At 43.3% G+C, this 19,528-nt stretch overlaps 1 protein-coding gene across 3 annotated transcripts in view; it reads right to left on the bottom strand.

Annotated features, from left to right (window-relative positions):
* Positions 1–19,528, bottom strand: part of LOC147712342 (uncharacterized) — a 144,040-nt gene that overhangs the window by 74,233 nt on the left and 50,279 nt on the right. For all 3 annotated transcript variants that reach the window (XM_086923035.1, XM_086923034.1, XM_086923036.1), the window contains one exon: positions 2,058–2,171. In XM_086923035.1, coding sequence (XP_086779161.1) covers positions 2,058–2,171 — 114 coding nt within the window. The remainder of the gene's footprint in view (positions 1–2,057; positions 2,172–19,528) is intronic.

Raw genomic sequence — 19,528 nt, 5'->3', positions numbered from 1 at the left:
ATTTTTTAATGGATGATGAATTGCATTTAAGGAGTCTCAAATAGAGATTCCTTAAATGTAATTCCTCGCAAAATTGCGACATCGCTATTACCGATTTTTGCATTTGGGATGATGAATCCCAAATGCAAAAATAGAGCTCGCAAAGGGCCAGATTCTCAGAATCTGGCCCTTTGCGAGCCGATTTCGGCTTGATGAATCAGGCTGATTCTGTTAGCAGAGAACCATTACACAGCAAGACAAGGTTGATATCACTTGGCTATATTGTGTATTGCTGAGACTGTCACATTATTCAGCTTCTGTTGTATAACAAATTATATATTTCTCAATAAGAAACATATGAATAAAAATAAATAAATAACATACTCACTTAAATTTACATATAGCTGATCTACATAGAAATTACTTACATAGTCGGTGGTAGTGCACAAACTGTTAGGTAACATGGGGAGTTTGAAGGAACAATCTTGAAAAAAATATTAAGACTAGAACAAGAAAACACAAAGCAGTTTCTGCTGAGTGTTGTCCCTCAAACATTTGTCTTTACACCAGGTGGCACATGTTTAATCTGAAAGGTATCTTTTTGAGGCAAGTGCATGAGGATGAGGGGAACAATGATGAGACCTAATTAGTACTAACCAGAAGCCCAAGACAACGGTTTAAGAGTCCTACTAAGGTAAATATGTTAAAGCAATAGATTTATTATCCTTGAGAACTGGGATCAACGTTTTGACTAGCCTTGTTTATAAAGAATCATATATGATCCACTCAGAACAAGTGTCTGAGAATTTCTGGATTCCACAGAGATTAATTCATAGTAAATCGTTATCTAAAAATGTTATGTTATCAAAATTTGTAGAGCGCACTGTCAGCTGGGAGGCTATCCTGGAGTTGAGCAGGTGTCAGTCTAGCCAAACGCAGGGCCTAGTGGGACTATTTGAAAAGCCAGGACTTTAGCTTATTGATGAGTTCAAGAAGTGAGGAGAAGGCTCTCATGGGTAGAGATAGGTTGCCCTATGCTTCAGGAGAAATGAAGGACAAGGCTTGACAGCCTGATGTGGTTTTATGGATGCACGAGATGTGTGCAAGTAGGAGCCCAGACAAGTGGAGGTGTCTGGAAGGTTTGTGAAACCAGAAGAGATTGTTGAGGTATGCTGGCCAGTGTTAAGTAGTGCCTTGCACGTGTGGGTGAGGAGTTTGAATTGTGCTAATTTATGTATACGGAGGCACTGGACCTCATTCAATAGAAGTGTGATGTAAGGGAGGTTGAGAGTGATTCTGGCCGCCGAGTTCTGAATGATCTGAAGCCTTCTGCTTTATCCCAGCATAGAGGGTGTTCCAGTTTGCTTGTGACAAGGGTGTGTGTGACGGTTTTCCAGGTGCTGATTGGGAGACATTTGAAAAGCTTCCTCTGTATCTTTAGAGTATGGAAGGATGAGGCAGTAAAGTAAAACTATGCAGCGTAATAATCATAAAACTCTTTTGTGGATACACTGAGTGTGCCTGTCCTACTATTGTACTATAATGTGTCTAGAGGTCACTAATGCCTGGGTCAAAAATGGTCAATAATTTAATAAACTAAATATACTTTTACATGGATATGGTATCGGTGAGCAAAAATAGACAAAGGGAGGTTCATGCGACACAAGCTTAAGCTTGTTTCTAGGCTAACAAATGTGACAGATTTATTCCAAATGCACAAGCCTATTTCAGAATCTTCTTCCAATGTAGAGCAGTCAGAAGCATAGTCTAATCACATACTATGCAAGCATGCATGCACTAAATAGGACATTAAATGCGGTTAAGAATGGTAGGAGTATCTCAAGCTGATAAGTCAAGTTATAGGCTAATTTATTGTTTCAAGAACACGTCAAACTAGAAAAAACGGCTGGTGAGAAGATGATTTCTCAAGAGCATGTCAAATGAAGTGAACACTTTATCTAAGTGCCTTGTGAATCTGAAAAAAAAGGGATGTCTCAGTGTGCTGATTTAAATCTGAAGAACAGGAAAATGGTATTTTGTTAATCAATCTCAGCATTGTAAGGCATATTAATACTTACCAGAGCTGGGGTCATCGCTGCTATCTCTGCAGTCTGCATCAAGATGGTCAATGAATAGTGGGAGTGGCTCTTCCTCTTGCCTTAAAGGAATGGTCGATTTGGAAATTGGAAGTCCTGAGGAACACGTTAAAAACCCGTTATTCAAACAGAAATTAATTTTATTTTTGTGAATTTGCAAGATTATGTTTTAAACCAAGTCTATTCCTCACATAAATGCCTATTGTTGAAATGGTTACTCACTTGTAGTCCTGGTTTTGCACTGTAGGAATTACAATCAAAGTGTTCAACGTTAGAATAATTTGCAGCTGCATTTGGGGACCCTGGAACACTTCTTGAATAAAATATTTCTCATATATGTTACTAGAAAGGCTGAAGACTCCAACGCATTCATATGTTGCTGATCACTTTTTGAAAGCCTGTCATAGGCAAGATTTTCCAATTTTTAGACTTAGAAAGCACCAGAAAATCATTTTTTCAGAGCTACATTGCAGCATCCATGATAAAACCGGCTGTCTAATATCTAAATGAGCAAAAGCACAGCCTCATAAATTTGCCTTAAGGCTCCAGGAGCTTTCACTACTCATGATGTGTTGTACTTGAAGTTACCACACAGTGTCAGTTTTTTTAACGAATATAATCGAAGCGAGAAGAATGTGTATGTTAGTATTCCTAGCACTCAAGTATAAAACCCAGTGAGTAGGAGGGTAATTTGTCACAGGACTACAAGTAACCATTTATTTTGAAACTGCAGGTTCTTCACTGATAGTCATAAATGTTAGAACAGAGTAGTAAGCTAAAATTGTCCTAGACCTTGCAGTTCAAAGGCATAGGGGATAACAACTGTATGTATAAAACCCTCAGTTTAAGAGAACCAAAGCAGTTTTGCAGGGCAGCCTGACCAACCAGAATCAGATTTTAAATATGCACCTAGTCAATCATGTCTTCTGAAAGTGTGTACTGATTTCCATGTAGTTGTCCTACAAATGTCTGAAAGAGGAATGTTCCTTAACCTAGCTAGGGTGGCTGTTTTTCCTCTGGTAGAGTGGGACTTTGGACCGCCTGGTATAGGTTTATTTGTTAATTGATAAAGTGAAATAAAGTCTAATATTCAACAGGAGATTGTAGGAGAGTAGGATCTGCTTACTATGGTTACCCCCACTTTTTGCGGTGTTTCACTAATTTATCGACATTAGTCTGGCTGGGGCCCTGCTAACCAGGACCCCAGCCTAGCTGCTTCCTCTCTAAACTGATTGCATGTACATTAGGTACACTCTAAATGGGTTACTGGGTTACCCTTGTGAGGCCCTAGTATATAGTACATTAGGTACCAAGGGCATTGGTACCCCAGAGGCCTACCAGGGCCTGAAGCATGTATTATGCCACACCTGGGAAGCCTTCCAAAATGGCACTACAGGCCTGCTCTTGCAGCCTGGATAAGGTGGTGTAAGCACCCCTTACTCAGATATAGTATACCTATATCTACCTTTTAAACAGACACATGTAAACCTATAAGTCACTCCTATGGCAGGCCTTGACAATCCTGGAGGCAGAGTGCTTGGTTTTGTGTGAGAGGGTGCCCAACCATGAGCTGAGCCCCTCTGCAGCTTTCGGAATCCCTTCCTTATAGCTGTTCTGTGATACAGCCATACCATATACTCTTAAGTGCATTATACCCTCAAGGTTAATGTCAACTTTGGAATGGCTGCATCAAAACATGTCGTGTTTGGTGTCAAACACTTTTGAATACTACCCCCCCCACCAGTTCTGGCGGCGGGGGTAGCATTCCACCCTTCTAGAGGGAGAAGACATGTACACACTGGTCTAACCATTAAAAGTTAAACAGAGCCCCAGCATCACAAAATGGATGCTGCTGCCACAGACACGAGTCTGACCTCCTGCTGCAGGACAAAACTCCGGCAAGGGAGGCCTGGACAAAAGGTTTCCTGTCACAGGGAGGTGTAGTGTATTGGGGGCAGGGTGGGTGCATTCAGTGAATGCTTTTCAGACAGTGCCTGGGGCACACAAGGTGTCCATGTGCATTTCCCAGTTCAAACCAGTTGCTGGGGCACTCAGCCCCAGCTCTGGTGTGAAACTGGACAAAGGGAAAGGGGTGTAACCAACCCCTCCCCAGGCCCTCCCACAGGTGGGGTCTTAGAGTTAGTCCATCCCCTAAACTTAGTATAAGTATAGGAACCCAGTCCCTAGGACTTTAGATTGCCCTGGACGAAACGCTGCAATATATATCTTGCACCTTCAAAATTCTATTTCGACTAGAAGACTGAAGAAATCTCCTTTGGGGTCAAGGAGTGAATCCCCTGTTCAAACAGGCATCAAAGAAACATCTTGCCGGTCTGCATTTTTGAGGCTCCCGCCAGATCTCGACGAATCTGCAACACAGGAAACAGACTTCCAGACATCTCCAAGGCCGACACGAGTCCCCAGCAAAGCTGAGAGCTGTAGCCATCACGAGAGACGTGGGACAGGTACTCCTGAACATCCAGCACATTTGCTAGTGCATCGACTTCCCAAGCTTTCCCAGAATTGTGCATTAGGCTACTTGTAGTCCAAGCCCTGAGCACCTTCTGCACCGAAGCTTGTGGGTATACACTCCACGAGTGTTCCGTGGGCCCGCTTCTTGCATTTCTTCTCGAGGCCCCTTCGCGATCCCTGGTCCGTCGACTGGTGGGTCCCCATGAAGGAATCTCTTTTATTTCTTGGGCTTTCCTGGTTGCTCCTGACTCCCCTCCAAAGGGTGAGTCCCTCAGACCTTGCTGGTCTGCACCAAAGCCAATCTTTGCATTCTGCGTGGGTTGTTGTTGCCAAGGCTTCTTTGGTCCAATCCTGATACTGACGCTGCAGCACTCGACATCCGACGTGGGACAGCTCAAATCCAGCTCCTGGTGGTCATGACGCCTCCTGGTCCTCGTGGCTGAAGAGTCAAGCTTCACCTACATCACCTGAAAACACCTGACATCGGCTGGCATCTTCCTGTCGCCTTCCTGGTCACTGGCTAGTAAACCAGACTCTGTCCCCTCTGCTTTCAGATTCTTCAGATCTCCAATCCACCCTTGGATCCATCCGGACACTTTTCATCTGGTCGCCTGCAGCACTTCTTTGCAGCTCTCGGTAGGAAACGACGACGAAATCCGACACAAAAAGACACCTATGCACCCGGCTTCCCTGGATGAGGTAACACGAGTACTTCTGTGCTCCTGTGGGTCTTGACTCTCGAAGTGTCCAGTACTGAAGGGGTTTGCTCGTAGTCCACTCCTAAGTGTCCTTAATCTTTAATAATCTAATCACAACTTTCTCCATAGAAGTCAATGGTGATTTGAGACTGTGTTTAGACACTGCACGCGTCCCCCGTGGGTCTCCTGCGTCCCTACCTTGGATGGTTCCTGGTTGCCCCCGCGGTTCTACAGGCCCTAGGCCTTGTCTCTATGTTCACAGCGGTACTTATACCACTTTCTTAGTGTATGGTTTGTGAGGCCCCTAGGGGAAATCGTATACTGTGCTAATTTACTGGGTGCTAATTACGTTTCTTTATTGTACTTTTGCCTCTAGCCTCATAGAGAGACTAGAGGGGTGTGTTTAGAATAAATACATATATTTGTATATATACCTGGTGTGGTTCTCCTTTCATTTGGTCATTCACAAGATTATAGACTGATAAAACAAGCTGCTTTACATTCCTTCAAGACTTAGCCTGAAGGCTGCTCTCCACAGCTACCACTAGGATAGCTTTCTATATAGGTTGTCTTTAGACCTACCATCAATAAGGGTCGTTTGGACTGGTGCAAGGTGCCCACTAGAATAGTGGACAGCATATGCCAGGCCAACTTCTCACAGAGATGATTCTTTCGAAGTTGCAAGACCATGCTGGATGTGACCATAATTGACAAAAAGTTGGTTTGAATTGCATAGTTACTTGGGTCTTTCTGAATAAAAACAAAAAACTCTCGAAACATCCAGAGAATACAATGCATGCTCTGCTGGAGAGGATGGGTTACATAAAAACATAAAAGGAGTGACAGAGTTTTATTAATATGATGTTCTGAGACTACCTTAGGGATGAATGAGGGTCGATCCCTCACTATTATTCTGTTTGCGTAAAAGACAGTAGAGGGGTCCAAACCCGATAGAACTTGAATCTCGCTAATCCTGCAGGCTAACGTGATTGATATCAGAAAGGCAGTCTTCCAGGAAAGAAGCTGCAATGAATCTTTGCGAATCAATGCAAAAGGTGAACCTATCACTTTTGCTCAGCCTAACTTAACTCCTAAGGAAGAGGTAGGCTGAAACAACTTCTTTTGGCCTTCAAAAAATAGGTAATTACTATGAATTCTAAAAAATTATATCTGATCTTGACATTTTCTGTACACTGTAATTGCAGCAAGGTGAACTTTAATTGAAATAAACTTCAACTGTGATTAGGATAGATGTAGAAAATATGGATGAATACCATCCTCTTGGCGGGTGACAGACTCATAGCTTTTTGTTGACACCATAGACAAAATCTCTTCAATTTCAAGGATTGTCATGCTTTACAAGAGGGGAGTTTGGCTTTCTTTGATACATCCATGCATAACTGGGCAGATTCAGATGTTCATATTGTCTGATCTCAGTAGCCACGTGGCCAAATCCAGTGATGTCAGGTTCAGGTGATACAATTTGCCCTGAAATCTGATCAACAGGTTCTGTTTGCATGGCAAATTATTGTGTAGTCTGACTGACATTTGTAGCAGTGCCAGTAATGCCTGAGCCAGTCCACAGCAAAGAAATCATTTTTGCTTGGCTGTTCAAGAGCATCAGGATGAATGCAGGAAGAAAGGAAACTGGTGGACAAGTGTAAGGCAATGTCTTTGACCACATGCAATATGTTCTAAAAGCCAGAGCTCCCACCTTCGGAATTGGGAAACTACGTTCAAGTCCTTGTGTTGGCTTAATATCTTGTGATTCTGGGCAAATTACTTAATAGGTCCATCCCTTAAAACAATAGATCTAACTTAGTGTAATCTGTTGCTCATGTACAGTGTTCTAATGCCCCCAGCCCAGGAATCCAATATATAAAATTGCAACAACAAAATAAATCATTGCCCAATGATCCTGGTTCTCGTAGTCTGGACACAAAGCCTTCGTATTTGTTTTTTTTTAAACATAGGAAATAGTTATCTCTGGAATGCACCACCATATGAAGATTTGATGGGCACGTTGCCCTCCAGAATCCACTTGTGATTCTCTTTATAGAACCTACTTAAGAATTCTGATTGCTGGTTGAGGGTTCCTGGCAAGTGTATTGCTCTGGCCAAGGCCCACAACCAGATCTTTTGTGACTTCAGCAAGAACAGTCTCGATCTCCCACCCCTTACAGATTCAGGTGGTGCATGGTTGTTGTACTGTCCTTTTAAATATGAACTCTGTTGCGATAGCGGGCAAGAAAGGTGTAAGCGCTAGATGGACTGCTCTCAGTTGTAAATAGCTGATGTGATACAAATTCTCCTTCTTTGACAGTTGGGCTGATGCCACCATCCAGAAAGAGGCATCTGTGACAGTCATGTGTGCTGGGGGATCTTACTGGAACGGGATCCCTTAAAGCAAATTCACAGATTTGCACCACCGTGAGAGCTGCTGGGTTTCTGTAACCAATGATCTTTTAGAGGCCACTGGACAGACTTCATATGGACTCTTACATTTGGGACAATGGAAATGCAGGACGCCATAGAGCATAGTAAGGAATAGAATTGACGTGCTGTTTCTTAACAGCCTTTAGCAGAAGATGTCATTTCTCCCTCCAAAGGAAACAGTTTCCTTGAGCTGTGTCTAGTGTTACACTCCCAGATATGATAGTGTTTGAGCAAGTGCTGATGTTTACCTTTGTAGATTTATCTGTAAATCTAGATGGAGAATCAGACATTTTGTTATGTTAAAGTTCTGCTCCGCTTTGTCAAAGATCTAGGCTTTTTTACAAATATCTCTTAACAGTGTAACTGGGCTATAACTACTGCCATGCATTCTGGAAAGGTTCAGGGAGTTGCTACAAATACAAATTTGGTAATGTGCATTTCTCCCGACTATTCTTAGGTACTTCTTGTACCTTTTGGAAATTGGGATGTGGAAGAATGCATCCTGAATGTCTACTGCACACATCCAGTCGTGGGAGAAAATTTGATTGAGGGTTAACATTAAAAACCTTTCCTTTTTGAAACACTTGTTGGTGCTCCGCTGATTTGATATTTTTCTGAATATCTGCCTTTCTTTCGGATCAGAAAGTATCTTGTATACATTACATTCCCTTTGACAGTGTGAGGAACAGGTTAGATTGCTGATTTTACTAATAGTATAGATACATCTTTTAACTGGACCGTTTGAAATTTGACATAGATTTTGGTGGAATTGGCAGAGGTTTTGCCTAGAAACGAAGTTAGTCACTATGCTTGAGAATATTAAGCACCCACTTGTCTCCTGTAATTTTCTCTGCATCTTCTGTGTAAAAAGATATCACTTCACCCCACTGGAGTGGAAAATGGAAGGTGGGTATTTGGGCAGCAATGTCAGCTGGCGGAGAGTTGGCACCCTTAGGTGTTAGCAGGCTGTGATTGTTGCACCTAGCTTTTTGATCCTTTCCTTTAATATAATTATCCCCGCCGATGTTGTTGTTGCTTTTAGGGACAGTGAGGGGAATGAACTCTCCCTGGGTAGTAATGGCACTCCTTTTTCATGTATTGAGACTCAAAGAATTTATTTATTTCTTCTAAGGGCAATGTCTTTAGGGTTTTCTGTGAGCTGGTCAAACAGCGAACAGCCAGCGAAAGGGTTTTTGAGAATCTTCAGTGTTGCAACTAATTATATTGTGCCTAAGGAAGACTCCATGCAGTTTCCAAACACCACCAGTTCAGCTGCATCTGCAGGAGAACTCATCACCTGGCTGGAATTCAGTGAACCATCACATATCATATTTCTCAGACTTTTTTCAGGATAGAATTGATAACATTTCACATTGCAGACATGGATGCAAGGGAAGAGAATAGTCAGCAGCAGAACTTCGTATCTATAGCAATAGATTTTAATCTATTAAAACATGTTGTACTTCATCCGCTGATGTAGACAAATGTGCCTCAACACTAGACCTATTTAATCATCCTGCTTTCATACAGGAACCAACATGTTAGCAACTGTAATCACCGATTTGTGTAACCCGTCAATCACTTCAGTTGCCTGGTCACAATCCTGGAAAGATATGCAAATCCTAGCCAACACAAAAAAAAACTGTAGGCTTGGAAGAGATACCCAAGTATAGACCAATTTCAGGACTGCCTTTTCTGGTCAAAATACTAGAGTAGGAAATTAAAAAACTCTATATTGAAGTTACCAATCTACCTGATAAAGTCGAAGTGAGTTTTAGGTCTTTATTCGGTACAAAACTAACACTAGTACTAGTGCTGGATGACTTTAAAAATAATCCCAGATGAAAGTCAGAGTGCTGCATTAGTAATACTTGACCTCAGTGCAGCGTTTGATATGGTCCCCCATTCATCTGTGATTCAGAGAGGGAAAGCTTTGAGACTATGTGGGAAAGTAATGGGCTGGCTCAACTCATTTCTAACACACTGTACTTAAAGTTGTCCTGCTTCTCTTAAAAAAAGAAAGCTTCGACGTGGAGTTCTTGAAGGCTCCATTCTGAGCCCTACTTTATTCAATCCTTGCATTTCACTGCTAGGTGCTTCCATACAATAATTTGGATTATCTCTAATGTCATGCGCAGATGACACTCTGATTGTGTCAATAGCAGAGGAATCGAAGACTGTCTGCAACATTCATGACTGCATGCAGCAGCTATACAGCGGATTTGCAGAAAAGCACTAAAACTTAAAGAGGACAAAACACAACTGCTGTTTTGTTCTTTATCCCTCTAGTTGGTGGCCTAAAGTAATGGGAGAGCCTCTGATCCCAGTACCTGAAAGACAAAATCTGGGTTGTCACCAAATATACTGAACTCAGGATGAATTCACAATTTAGTCTCTGCCTCTTGCTTTCTTCATTTTAGACTACTGTGTAAAATACTACCACTTCTTCCTAGGCGAATGTATACTTAAGTGATCCATGGTATGATTTCATCTTGCCTGGACTTTTGCAATGCTTTGCCTTTGGATCTCCCCATAAAAACGATGCCTAGACTCCAAACAATACAGAATTAGATGGATATACCATTAACAAAAAGAAAAAAGGATGATTAATCTGCTGTAGCTCTGATAGAACTACATTGGTTACCTCTTAGACAGAGTGCATTTTAAAATGCCCTGCTAGGCCAACTGAGACTTTTACAGAACAGATCCAGTCAGTATATCGGAGAAACTTACAGCGTATTTACCAAACAGATTCTTAAAGTTAGGAGACCCCTTCCTCCTAATACACCACTGAACCAAACTTAGGAGAAAGGGCAGACAATCCTTCTACTTTTTAAACCCAAAATTGAGGAACAGCCTCCCACCACCACCTACAGTTGAAACAAACCATTGGAAATGTCGTAGGCATTTCAAGCCTCTATATTTTCACTGTGATGATGAGGCAAGTCCAGGACAAAAGCTTTAAGATCGCCCCATATCATCCTTCCATAACAACAGAGGTGTGCTGTGGCATTAGCAAACTGGAAGGCAGTGACGCTGTCCCACACATCTTACTCCCTGATGTTCCTATCCTTTTGCTCTCCCTGTTGGGTGGCGCAGAGTTTTCAGGAGCGGATATATGCCTTCTTCCCACTAAAGAAATAATAATGGAATCTGGGTCCAGGTCTAACTTCAGGAAATCTGGATCCTGCTAAGGGGCGGTGTATTTTGTAAGAAGCCTTAATGTAGTAGCCATAATTTTTGCAGAAGTCGGGAATTTCTCCTGTTCTAGTTTCAAGAACCCTGGGATGAGAGAAGAGGTCTTGGTGTCTTTCTTGGCTGAACTGTCTCCATCACACTATTGTCAGGGGGGCCCTCAAGCAGAATGCTCAATTTTGCAGCCCTTTCTGGTAATACGTCCTGAAAAGGTAGTCATGTTGTCCACTAATTACACCATTCCCAGGGATGCTGCAGGCAATGCTGGTGTGTAGGAGGAAGACACGGCTTTGTCATGCAAAGAATTCCATGTGGGAGATACAGATGACGACATTTGTCTTCTACCCTATTTGGGTACATGTGGAGTTCTTGAATCTCCTCTTGGGGATTTGGGTTCCTGAAGGATCCCTAGGCGACACTGGCATCTTTCTAATTGGTGACATCAATGTAGGATGAGACACCACCTGAGGGCTGCAGCAGAACCAGAAGAGGGTCTTCAGGTTCCCACCTTGATTGTCAATTCAGCAAAACAGATATTAAGGGCTGTGAAAGTGCGCGTTTCTCGATCAAAGCCAACCCTCAGTTCTGCGCGACGGGGCTCTTAGTTTACAGACCCCCTGGTGCAGATACTCCCTTCATTAGCTCACTCCTTCAGTTTTTAGACACCAATATCCTCAAATCTGCTAACTTTACAATCATGGGTGATCTTAATCTTCACCTTGACAAGGACTCCGAACCCAAAATGGCCACCTTCCTTGCTGATCTTGCGGCTTTCCAACTTACTCAATTTGTGAGGGGCTCCACTCACAGAGCGGGTCACCTCCTTGACCCCATTTTCTCCAATATCACTGGTTGTTCCGCAGGCATGCCAATCCCTATGACCTGGACCGATCATCATTTAGTTACTCTGTCTATCCCGTGCACCTTGAGATCTGTAGCGGTACCTACCCCTTCAGTCCAGAAACGACCATGGAGAAAGCTTCATCTTGAAGACCTGCACAATCTTCTGGCATTAAATCCTCCACCCCCTACCGAAGATTTAGACGTAAGCTATGACCAGTTCTGCCTTAGGATCACTCAGGCACTTGATACCTTGATCCCGGCCAGATGCACCAAGGCTCGCATCCACACAGCTAGCCCTTGGTATAACTCCGAATTAGCAAGCCTGAAAAAAGAATGCAAAAAGGCAGAGAGGAGTTGGCGGAAAAACTATGATGCCAATCTAAAATTAGACTATGTCATGCTTCAAAAAACCTACCATCGTAAGATCTGCAGAATAAGGGCGGCATATTATGCCAAGGAAATCAACAACAGCTCTAACACCTCGAAAGCTGTATTCAAAATTTTGAAAGATCTTACCGCAAAGAAAACGGTCAACACCACTATCACCTCCCCTGACCTCTGTAATAATATGGCCAACTTCTTTACCAACAAGATCATGAAAATCTACAACATTTTTCCTAAAGGCCCGCAGCCATTGGCCATTTTTGATCCTACTAGGCCCTCTCTCTCCTCTCTACCCACGCTTGAGCGAGAGAGTTTCCAAAAAATCTGCAAAAAGATTAAATCGGGCTCCCCGGCAGATCCCCTTAAGCCGGATACCTTCTGTGAAGCCCATGAATCTATCACTGAGCACATCCGAGATATCATCAACCGGTCCCTTTCGACCGCTAAAGTTCCCTCCAAGTGGAAGCAGGCCTGGGTTTCTCCCATTCTAAAAAAACCCACTCTAGACCCCTCGCTCCCTGAGAACTTCAGACCTATCTCCCTGCTTCCCTGGCCTGCCAAAATTATCGAGGCACACGTCAATAACATTCTGACAGATTTCCTCCTCACCAATAACATCTTGGATGACTCTCAACACGGGTTTAGAGCTGGTCATAGCACCGAGACCGCCTTGCTCAGTGTTTCAGAGGACCTCCATACCATCCTTGACACCGGAGGCACGGCAGCACTGGTCCTGTTGGACCTTAGTGCTGCCTTCGAAACGGTGTCACACGAGGTCCTCCTGATGAGATTGGAGGAAATTGGTATCACAGGGTCAGCTCTGGGATGGTTTAGAGACTTCCTTTTCAATAGGTCTTTTAGAGTCTCTACCCCTCCACACATCTCTGAGGAACATAACATTGGACAGGGAGTGCCGCAAGGCTCTTCCCTGAGCCCTACCCTGTTCAATGTATATGTCCGCCCCCTGGCAGAGGTGGCTAGAAGAAATGGACTTGCCCTGGTATCTTATGCAGACGATACCCAGTTGGTGGTGTCACTTATGGACAACAGTGGTCTGGAGGCACAACATTTCAAACAGACACTCACTGACATCACCAACTGGATGACGGCGAATTTTCTTCAATTAAACGCCGGGAAAACGGAGATTCTCCTCCTGGGCAAAAACACTTCGTCCTGGGGTGACAACTGGTGGCCGGATGCGCTAGGCCCATCCCCTACGCCTAAGGAATGTGTCAAAAACCTGGGAGTTTGGGTGGATTCTGCTCTAAAGTTCACGCACCACACAAAAAAGGTTGCCGCCACATGCTTTGGCGTCTTGCGTAACATCAGGCCCATTCTGAAGTTCTTTGACTGCCGCACTCGCCAACTAATCGTCCAGGCGACCATCCTTTCCAGACTGGACTATGCCAGCTCCCTTTTATTGGGGGCTAATCTAACTGAAATTACTAGATTGCAAAGAGTTCAGAATGCGGCTGCCAGGGCTCTGGTGGGTCTCCCGCGCCATTCCTCGGTATCTGGAACCCTGAAGAAACTGCACTGGCTCCCGGTGGGCAAAAGGGTCCAGTTCAAAGCATTGTGCCTCGCTTTCAAAATCCTTAAAACTTCCTCCCCCCCAATGCTTCGCCCACTCCTGTCAGAGTACATCCCTAGGAGATCGCTCCGGTCAGAGGGGCAGCATCTTGCGATCATTCCCCGCATCAGATTGGCCAGAATGGGCGGCCGCTCTTTTAGCTTCCTAGCGGCCAAGTTATGGAACAGTCTTCCTGCAGCTATCCGTGGGATACAAGATCTCCTAGCCTTCAGAAAGGCTGTTAAAACACACCTTTTTCAACAATAGCTTCTCCCTTAGCGTCTCCACCTCACTGTAATCTGTATTCTGTCCTTCCGCAGCGCCGGGACGCCCCTTCGCTGGGGCAGCTGTGCGCTATACAAATCACCATAGCATAGCATAGCATAGCATAGCATAGCATAGCAGGGATGATATATCTTAGTGGTTCCAGTGGTTGTCGAGGTGATTCCATTGCAGGCAACCTTTTAAGCCTCTTTTTAGATGTAGGTAAAAAGTCGATGTTTAAAACCTCACTGTCTAGTTGAAGACATCAGAAACGACCTTCTAGTGGATGGACTGGTGCAGCAACATTGAAAAGATGGACTGTATCTAAGGCGAGTGGGACACCAGTGCTGCTTGGAGTGCTTTGACATTGATGCTATTGTGTGTCTTTATTCTGATGACTAGGAACAGAAATGCTAGTGATGGCATTGTGGTGGCAATGTCGAGCACCTCAATAGCAAACATGTCAGTTTTCTGATGCTCTCAAAGGCAACACTGTGGTCTTCAATGATTATCGGGTCTGTAGGCCTTTAGAACAATGGCAGGGAGTGAGAACACTGGTGATGATGCATTTTCTCACCTTTGTCACCCTTTCTCTCTGGAATGTCCTCTTTGATGGTCCATAGGAGAATATGCCACTTTACCAGTGGAACTACAGTGTTCCATTGATGGCTTTTCTGATATTAACTCCACCTGAACTCTCAGGGTCTTCCAGCTTGTCTCTTAGCCTTATTCCTTCTGTCGTTCGGGTTCCTTTTGTGCATTTTTGTTAAAATTCACATTCTTTTATGGAATGAAGAGATACATACATTTTGTGTGGATCCGAGTTTTCTTCCGCCCACATCAGGGTAGTTAACCAAGAGAGATGGGATTCGGACAGGAAAACATCCTTCACAAGTGAAATGTAAAAACATTATACTCTAGCTGGATGTTAAAGATATCAAGTAAAATCACACAAATATACTTCCTGAGCGAAAATTCAATGATAAGAAAGGTGCAAAAACTCCCATTGTCTTCCTAGGATCCCACTTAGAGAAGCCAGTAAAAAGAACTACATCTGTGATGCCGCTCTGAATAAAAAGACTTCATAGGTAGTTTAAGCTCATGAAGCCTTAGAGATGTAAAATGCCTTTTCAATTCATTACTTTTTCAGCAAAACTGTTAACATATGCGAGATATACACTGTTGAAGTGTTTTAGGGTCCATGAAAGCAGAAGAGAATTATTCTAACATTTATTGCCATTAATGAAGATTCTAAGATGCAGAAGTGTGGTATCATTATCACCATTCGTTCCATTTTAATCTTTGACTGAAAAAATAAAACTGCTTCAATGCATGGATGGAGGCAGAGGCTCGGGAGTGGATGCTCTCTTTCCTTAGCCACCTCTTCCCCTACACCTAACATTGTTGTTTCTGTAGGCCCCACTTTGAACATTTCCTGATGCCTGTGGGCCATGACAGCTCTCCTGCTGCCACTGGTATGTCTGTGGCTGGGTGCCTAGTGTGCTTTCACTGTCCCTCACAGGTGTTGTCTGCAAAAAGTGCCCCTTGAAGTGTTGCACTGTATGGCCCCCATTAATGGCAGTATCTTTTTTCATTTTATCCAACATTTTCTCCACCTGGGGGCCAAAAGGATGTTCCCTATCCAATGGAATGTTGAGGAGATGGTGCGAACTCTCCAGACTAGATCCTGACATGCAAAGTCAAGCGTGTCTGCAGAGCACGATACTAGTATTCACACTACGGGAAGCAATTTATTTATTTTATTTATTTTGAAAGTTTTATAGAGCGCGAACCAGATCCTTGCGGATATCAGAGCGCTTTACAAGCAGTGGAAATTTATACAAAAACAGTACACAATAGCAGTATATATCAAGCAGTATGAGATATAAAAACATAATACAGCAGTACACAGTACAGAAATACAGATATGTGTGGATAAAGTGTGCATAAATAAAACAGCCAAGAGAGGTAGATCAAAAGCTGAATCCTAAGATGTGCTAAATCTTGTCTCTGATATAGAGAAAGGTGCGGGCCGAGTGAGCCAACGTGCAATGTAGATTGTCTGTTTGCATATATATAGGTCGTGAATGTCAGAGAGGCTCATGTGAATTTTTCCATGAGGATCGCCTTTAATTCCTTTTTGAACAATGCAGTAGATGTGGTAAGTCTGGTTTCTGGGGGTAGTGCATTCCAAATCCTAGGAGCCATCCCTGAGAAGGAGTGTTTGTAAGTTTTCGCCTTCATAAATCTATGTGGCTTCAGTAATAGGCTTTCTGCACTTCTTGTGGATCTCTTGCCTCCAGAGATAGACAGTTTCCGAGAGAGATAGCTGGGTGCTTTATGGTGAATGGCTTTGTGGGTTAAGCATGCTATTTGTAGGTGAATTCTGGCTTCCCATGGTAGCCAGTTCAATGATTTCAGGTCGGGGGAGATGTCGGACCTTTTTTTGAGCCTGTGATGAGCCTGGCTGCAGCGTTGATGGTGGCTCTTAGAGGTGCTGTTGTAGCTTTGGGGAGACCGCAAAGAGACACACTTCCGTATTCGATCCTGGGGATAACTAGAGCTTGAACTGCCATTTTGAGGTCGTTTTTTGGTAGAAAGGGTTTAAGTTTCCTTAGAATATTAATCTGGAAATTTGCACCTTTTGTTGCATTGGCAATGTGTTTATGCATTTTGAGGTTGCCATCAAGGGTTATACCCAGAGATTTAGCTGAGTCAATGATTGTCGGTTGCACGTTGAATGCCGTGAGGTGTTTGAACCAGTCCTGGAGGAGGGGGATTTTGGAGGGTGGAGCTATGAGTAGGAATTCAGTTTTGAGTGCGTTAAGTTTGAGGTGGTTCTCAGTTAGCCATGTTTGGGTGCTCAACAGTGTTTAGTTGAGTAGTATGACATCTTCAGGAGTATGAATCTTCAGATAGAGTTGTGTATCGTCTGCATACATGTGAAATTGGACGTTGGATGCTTGCAACAAGACAGTAAGAAGTTCCATGAATAGATTGAACAGTGTGGGAGATAGAGCGGACCCTTGTGGGACTCCAAGAGTTACTGGAATGACAGAAGCATCTACGGAGCAGTATATATTTGCCTTGGAGATGATTTTCCCTTCTGCAACCAACTCCTCACCTTTTTAGGTTGAGCGTGGGCAGCGCATGCGCTGCTCTGCGAGCAATGCTGTACTGGAGGATGTACTTGAAGCCCTGCCCACTCTCTGCCCTTATTTGTCATTGGCTTGTGTCTTTGTCCTTCATAAATGCTGGCTTCTGATTCCTTAATTGGCCTGTTAGTCCCTCCTTAGTACTGCCTAATTTTCATATGTAATCTCCCATGAGGACTGACCCTTTTACTTAGGTTGTTACATAGTATGTCTTATTTAGTCTGTAAGCACTATTTTGTCAAATGAGTTTCTTCTACCGCAGGCACGGCATGCATTCCTGCAGCATTGAGTGCGCCATGTGCGCTTTCATAAAAAAGAGCATTTGTTTGTCAACTTGACAAACAATTGTTTTTTGGGGTAAAAGCGCCCCTTACCACACTTTCACTTAAAGAGTAGCACGGCCCTTTCTTTAAATACGTTTTTTTTAAAGAAAAGGGCATGGCCTCTATTAACATGAAATGTTGGTTTCCACACACGGCCACACCTAAGTAGATACCGGAGCTCCGGAAGCGTTACCCGCAGTGGCATGAAACATAGGGAGGACGTTCACATTTTGTTTTATTTTTAATTCGATGTAGAACTGTTCACAGACCGAGCGTCACGTTGACTTAAAGCAGGAACACGCGTGATTGATGACAGGCTGTTTTTAACAGCGTGCAGAGATAAAGTGGTAGTCATACATTTACCAATCGAGGTAGGAAAAATGACTCCTGAAATTGTGCTGAATTAGGAGTTAAGGTGAAGTTTTAATAGATGTCCAAATTCCAGATGTGGAATTCTTAAAAGTATTTCTCTTTATTGCCCGAGGATTGCCTTCACCGTAGTATGCTGATACGAACTCCGAATTAGATAATGTCTACCATATAAAAGTCTTCGGAAACTTGGATTCTCAGATATCTGGCTGAAATCTACAACAGCCTTGTGAATACACTCTTTTGTCACTCTATGAAGCCCTGAAGTAGTCTCTTCGTGAGACGAAACACGTCAGCTTTGGTCTTCTGTTTTTATGAAAAAACACAATAAAGAGAAATCTTTTTAAGAAATCCACATCTGGAATTTGGACATCATCTTGTGTGTTCACTGTCTTTTGAACACTGATTTTGGTTGTTACAATTTGTTGAACAGTGCTGAACCTTTTGTGTATAATGTGGTTATAGGATGTGTTCCTAGGTAAGGAGCACAGAGGGAAGTGCTCCTTGGCTCTTTGCACTACATGATACCTCCAAACACTTTTCATTGTCAGGTGCGGTTTTTTATAGCCTCTACCCTCATCTCAATTGCATTCATTTGAAGTTTTAATAGCTTCTGTTATGGTGCATGGCGCAGGAATTCACCCACAGAGATCACTCGTGTCATTTCCAGTTTGTTTTGCTTGCAAATTGCCTCTTTCTCTTCGTAGAATTATCTTTGAGAATTTAAATATCTCGCTGAGAGAGAGAGACACAACTGCTTGGGAAAGTCCCTTACTTTAAAGTCTTTCTGGGCACTTTATTATTGCTTACTCGAAAAGAAATCATTGCTTTATGTTTGGGATACTTAACAAATGACACCTTTCGACACATTTACAGATTGGTGTATTTAAAAAGGCTTGCATCATATAAACACTCTGTGTAAATGCTTTGCGTTATCTTTTGACATACACATCCTTAGGTAGACTTACAGATGGAAGAACACATGAGCCTTTCCCATAAATAAACAAGCATCTGCAATGCAATAGGTCTCGCATTTACGCAAGTTTGAGCTATAGGCATTGTAAACGACAATGCCTTTTATTTACGTCATTGTCATTTATAATGCCAATAGCTTAAACTATCGCAAATGCGAGACCTATTGCATTCCAAATGTTTGTTTTCTAGAGGTAGCACAAAAAGGGTACAGAGTTCCCCGGGAAGAGTGACGGAACAGAGGAGTGTGTGTGCTAGTAAGAGGGAGGAATCCCCTTGTTGGAACTAAAACCCTCACACACCCAGCAAGCTAGGTGTCATGCTTCATCAAATGGGTTCTGCTCCTCGTCAGACTGGCGCTGCAATGTCTGACGGGCTCCCGAAACCGGGGCTCTTTATCGGAGATCTTTTGTTCCGGCCATATGGTGCATGCGTTTGAGAGGGCGGGGGGAGTGTGGTCGTGACGTGAAAATGAAGCTAAAAAAGGTGAGTCAGTCCACAACCTAATTTATTCTCGTGGTAGACTCCCTTGGGTAAAAGGGGTGAGAGGGGAGGTAAAATGCCCTGGAACTATCCAAGCAATATTAACTACTACCCTCAAATATGGTCGGCATGTTTCTTGCCTGATGGCAATTCTTCAGGACCTCAGTAGACAGTACCACACAGTGAAAAATTATAATAGTGAAGGATAAAACTTGCAATGAGGTATCCAACCTTCTATGGTCGGTAATACCGGAGTGCAGGCCGATTGGTCCTGCTGCAGTATTGTGAC

This window comes from Lissotriton vulgaris, chromosome 5, assembly GCF_964263255.1.
Source record: "Lissotriton vulgaris chromosome 5, aLisVul1.2, whole genome shotgun sequence".
NCBI classification, from domain to species: Eukaryota; Metazoa; Chordata; class Amphibia; order Caudata; family Salamandridae; genus Lissotriton; species Lissotriton vulgaris.
This window is presented reverse-complemented; position numbering and strand designations above follow the sequence as displayed.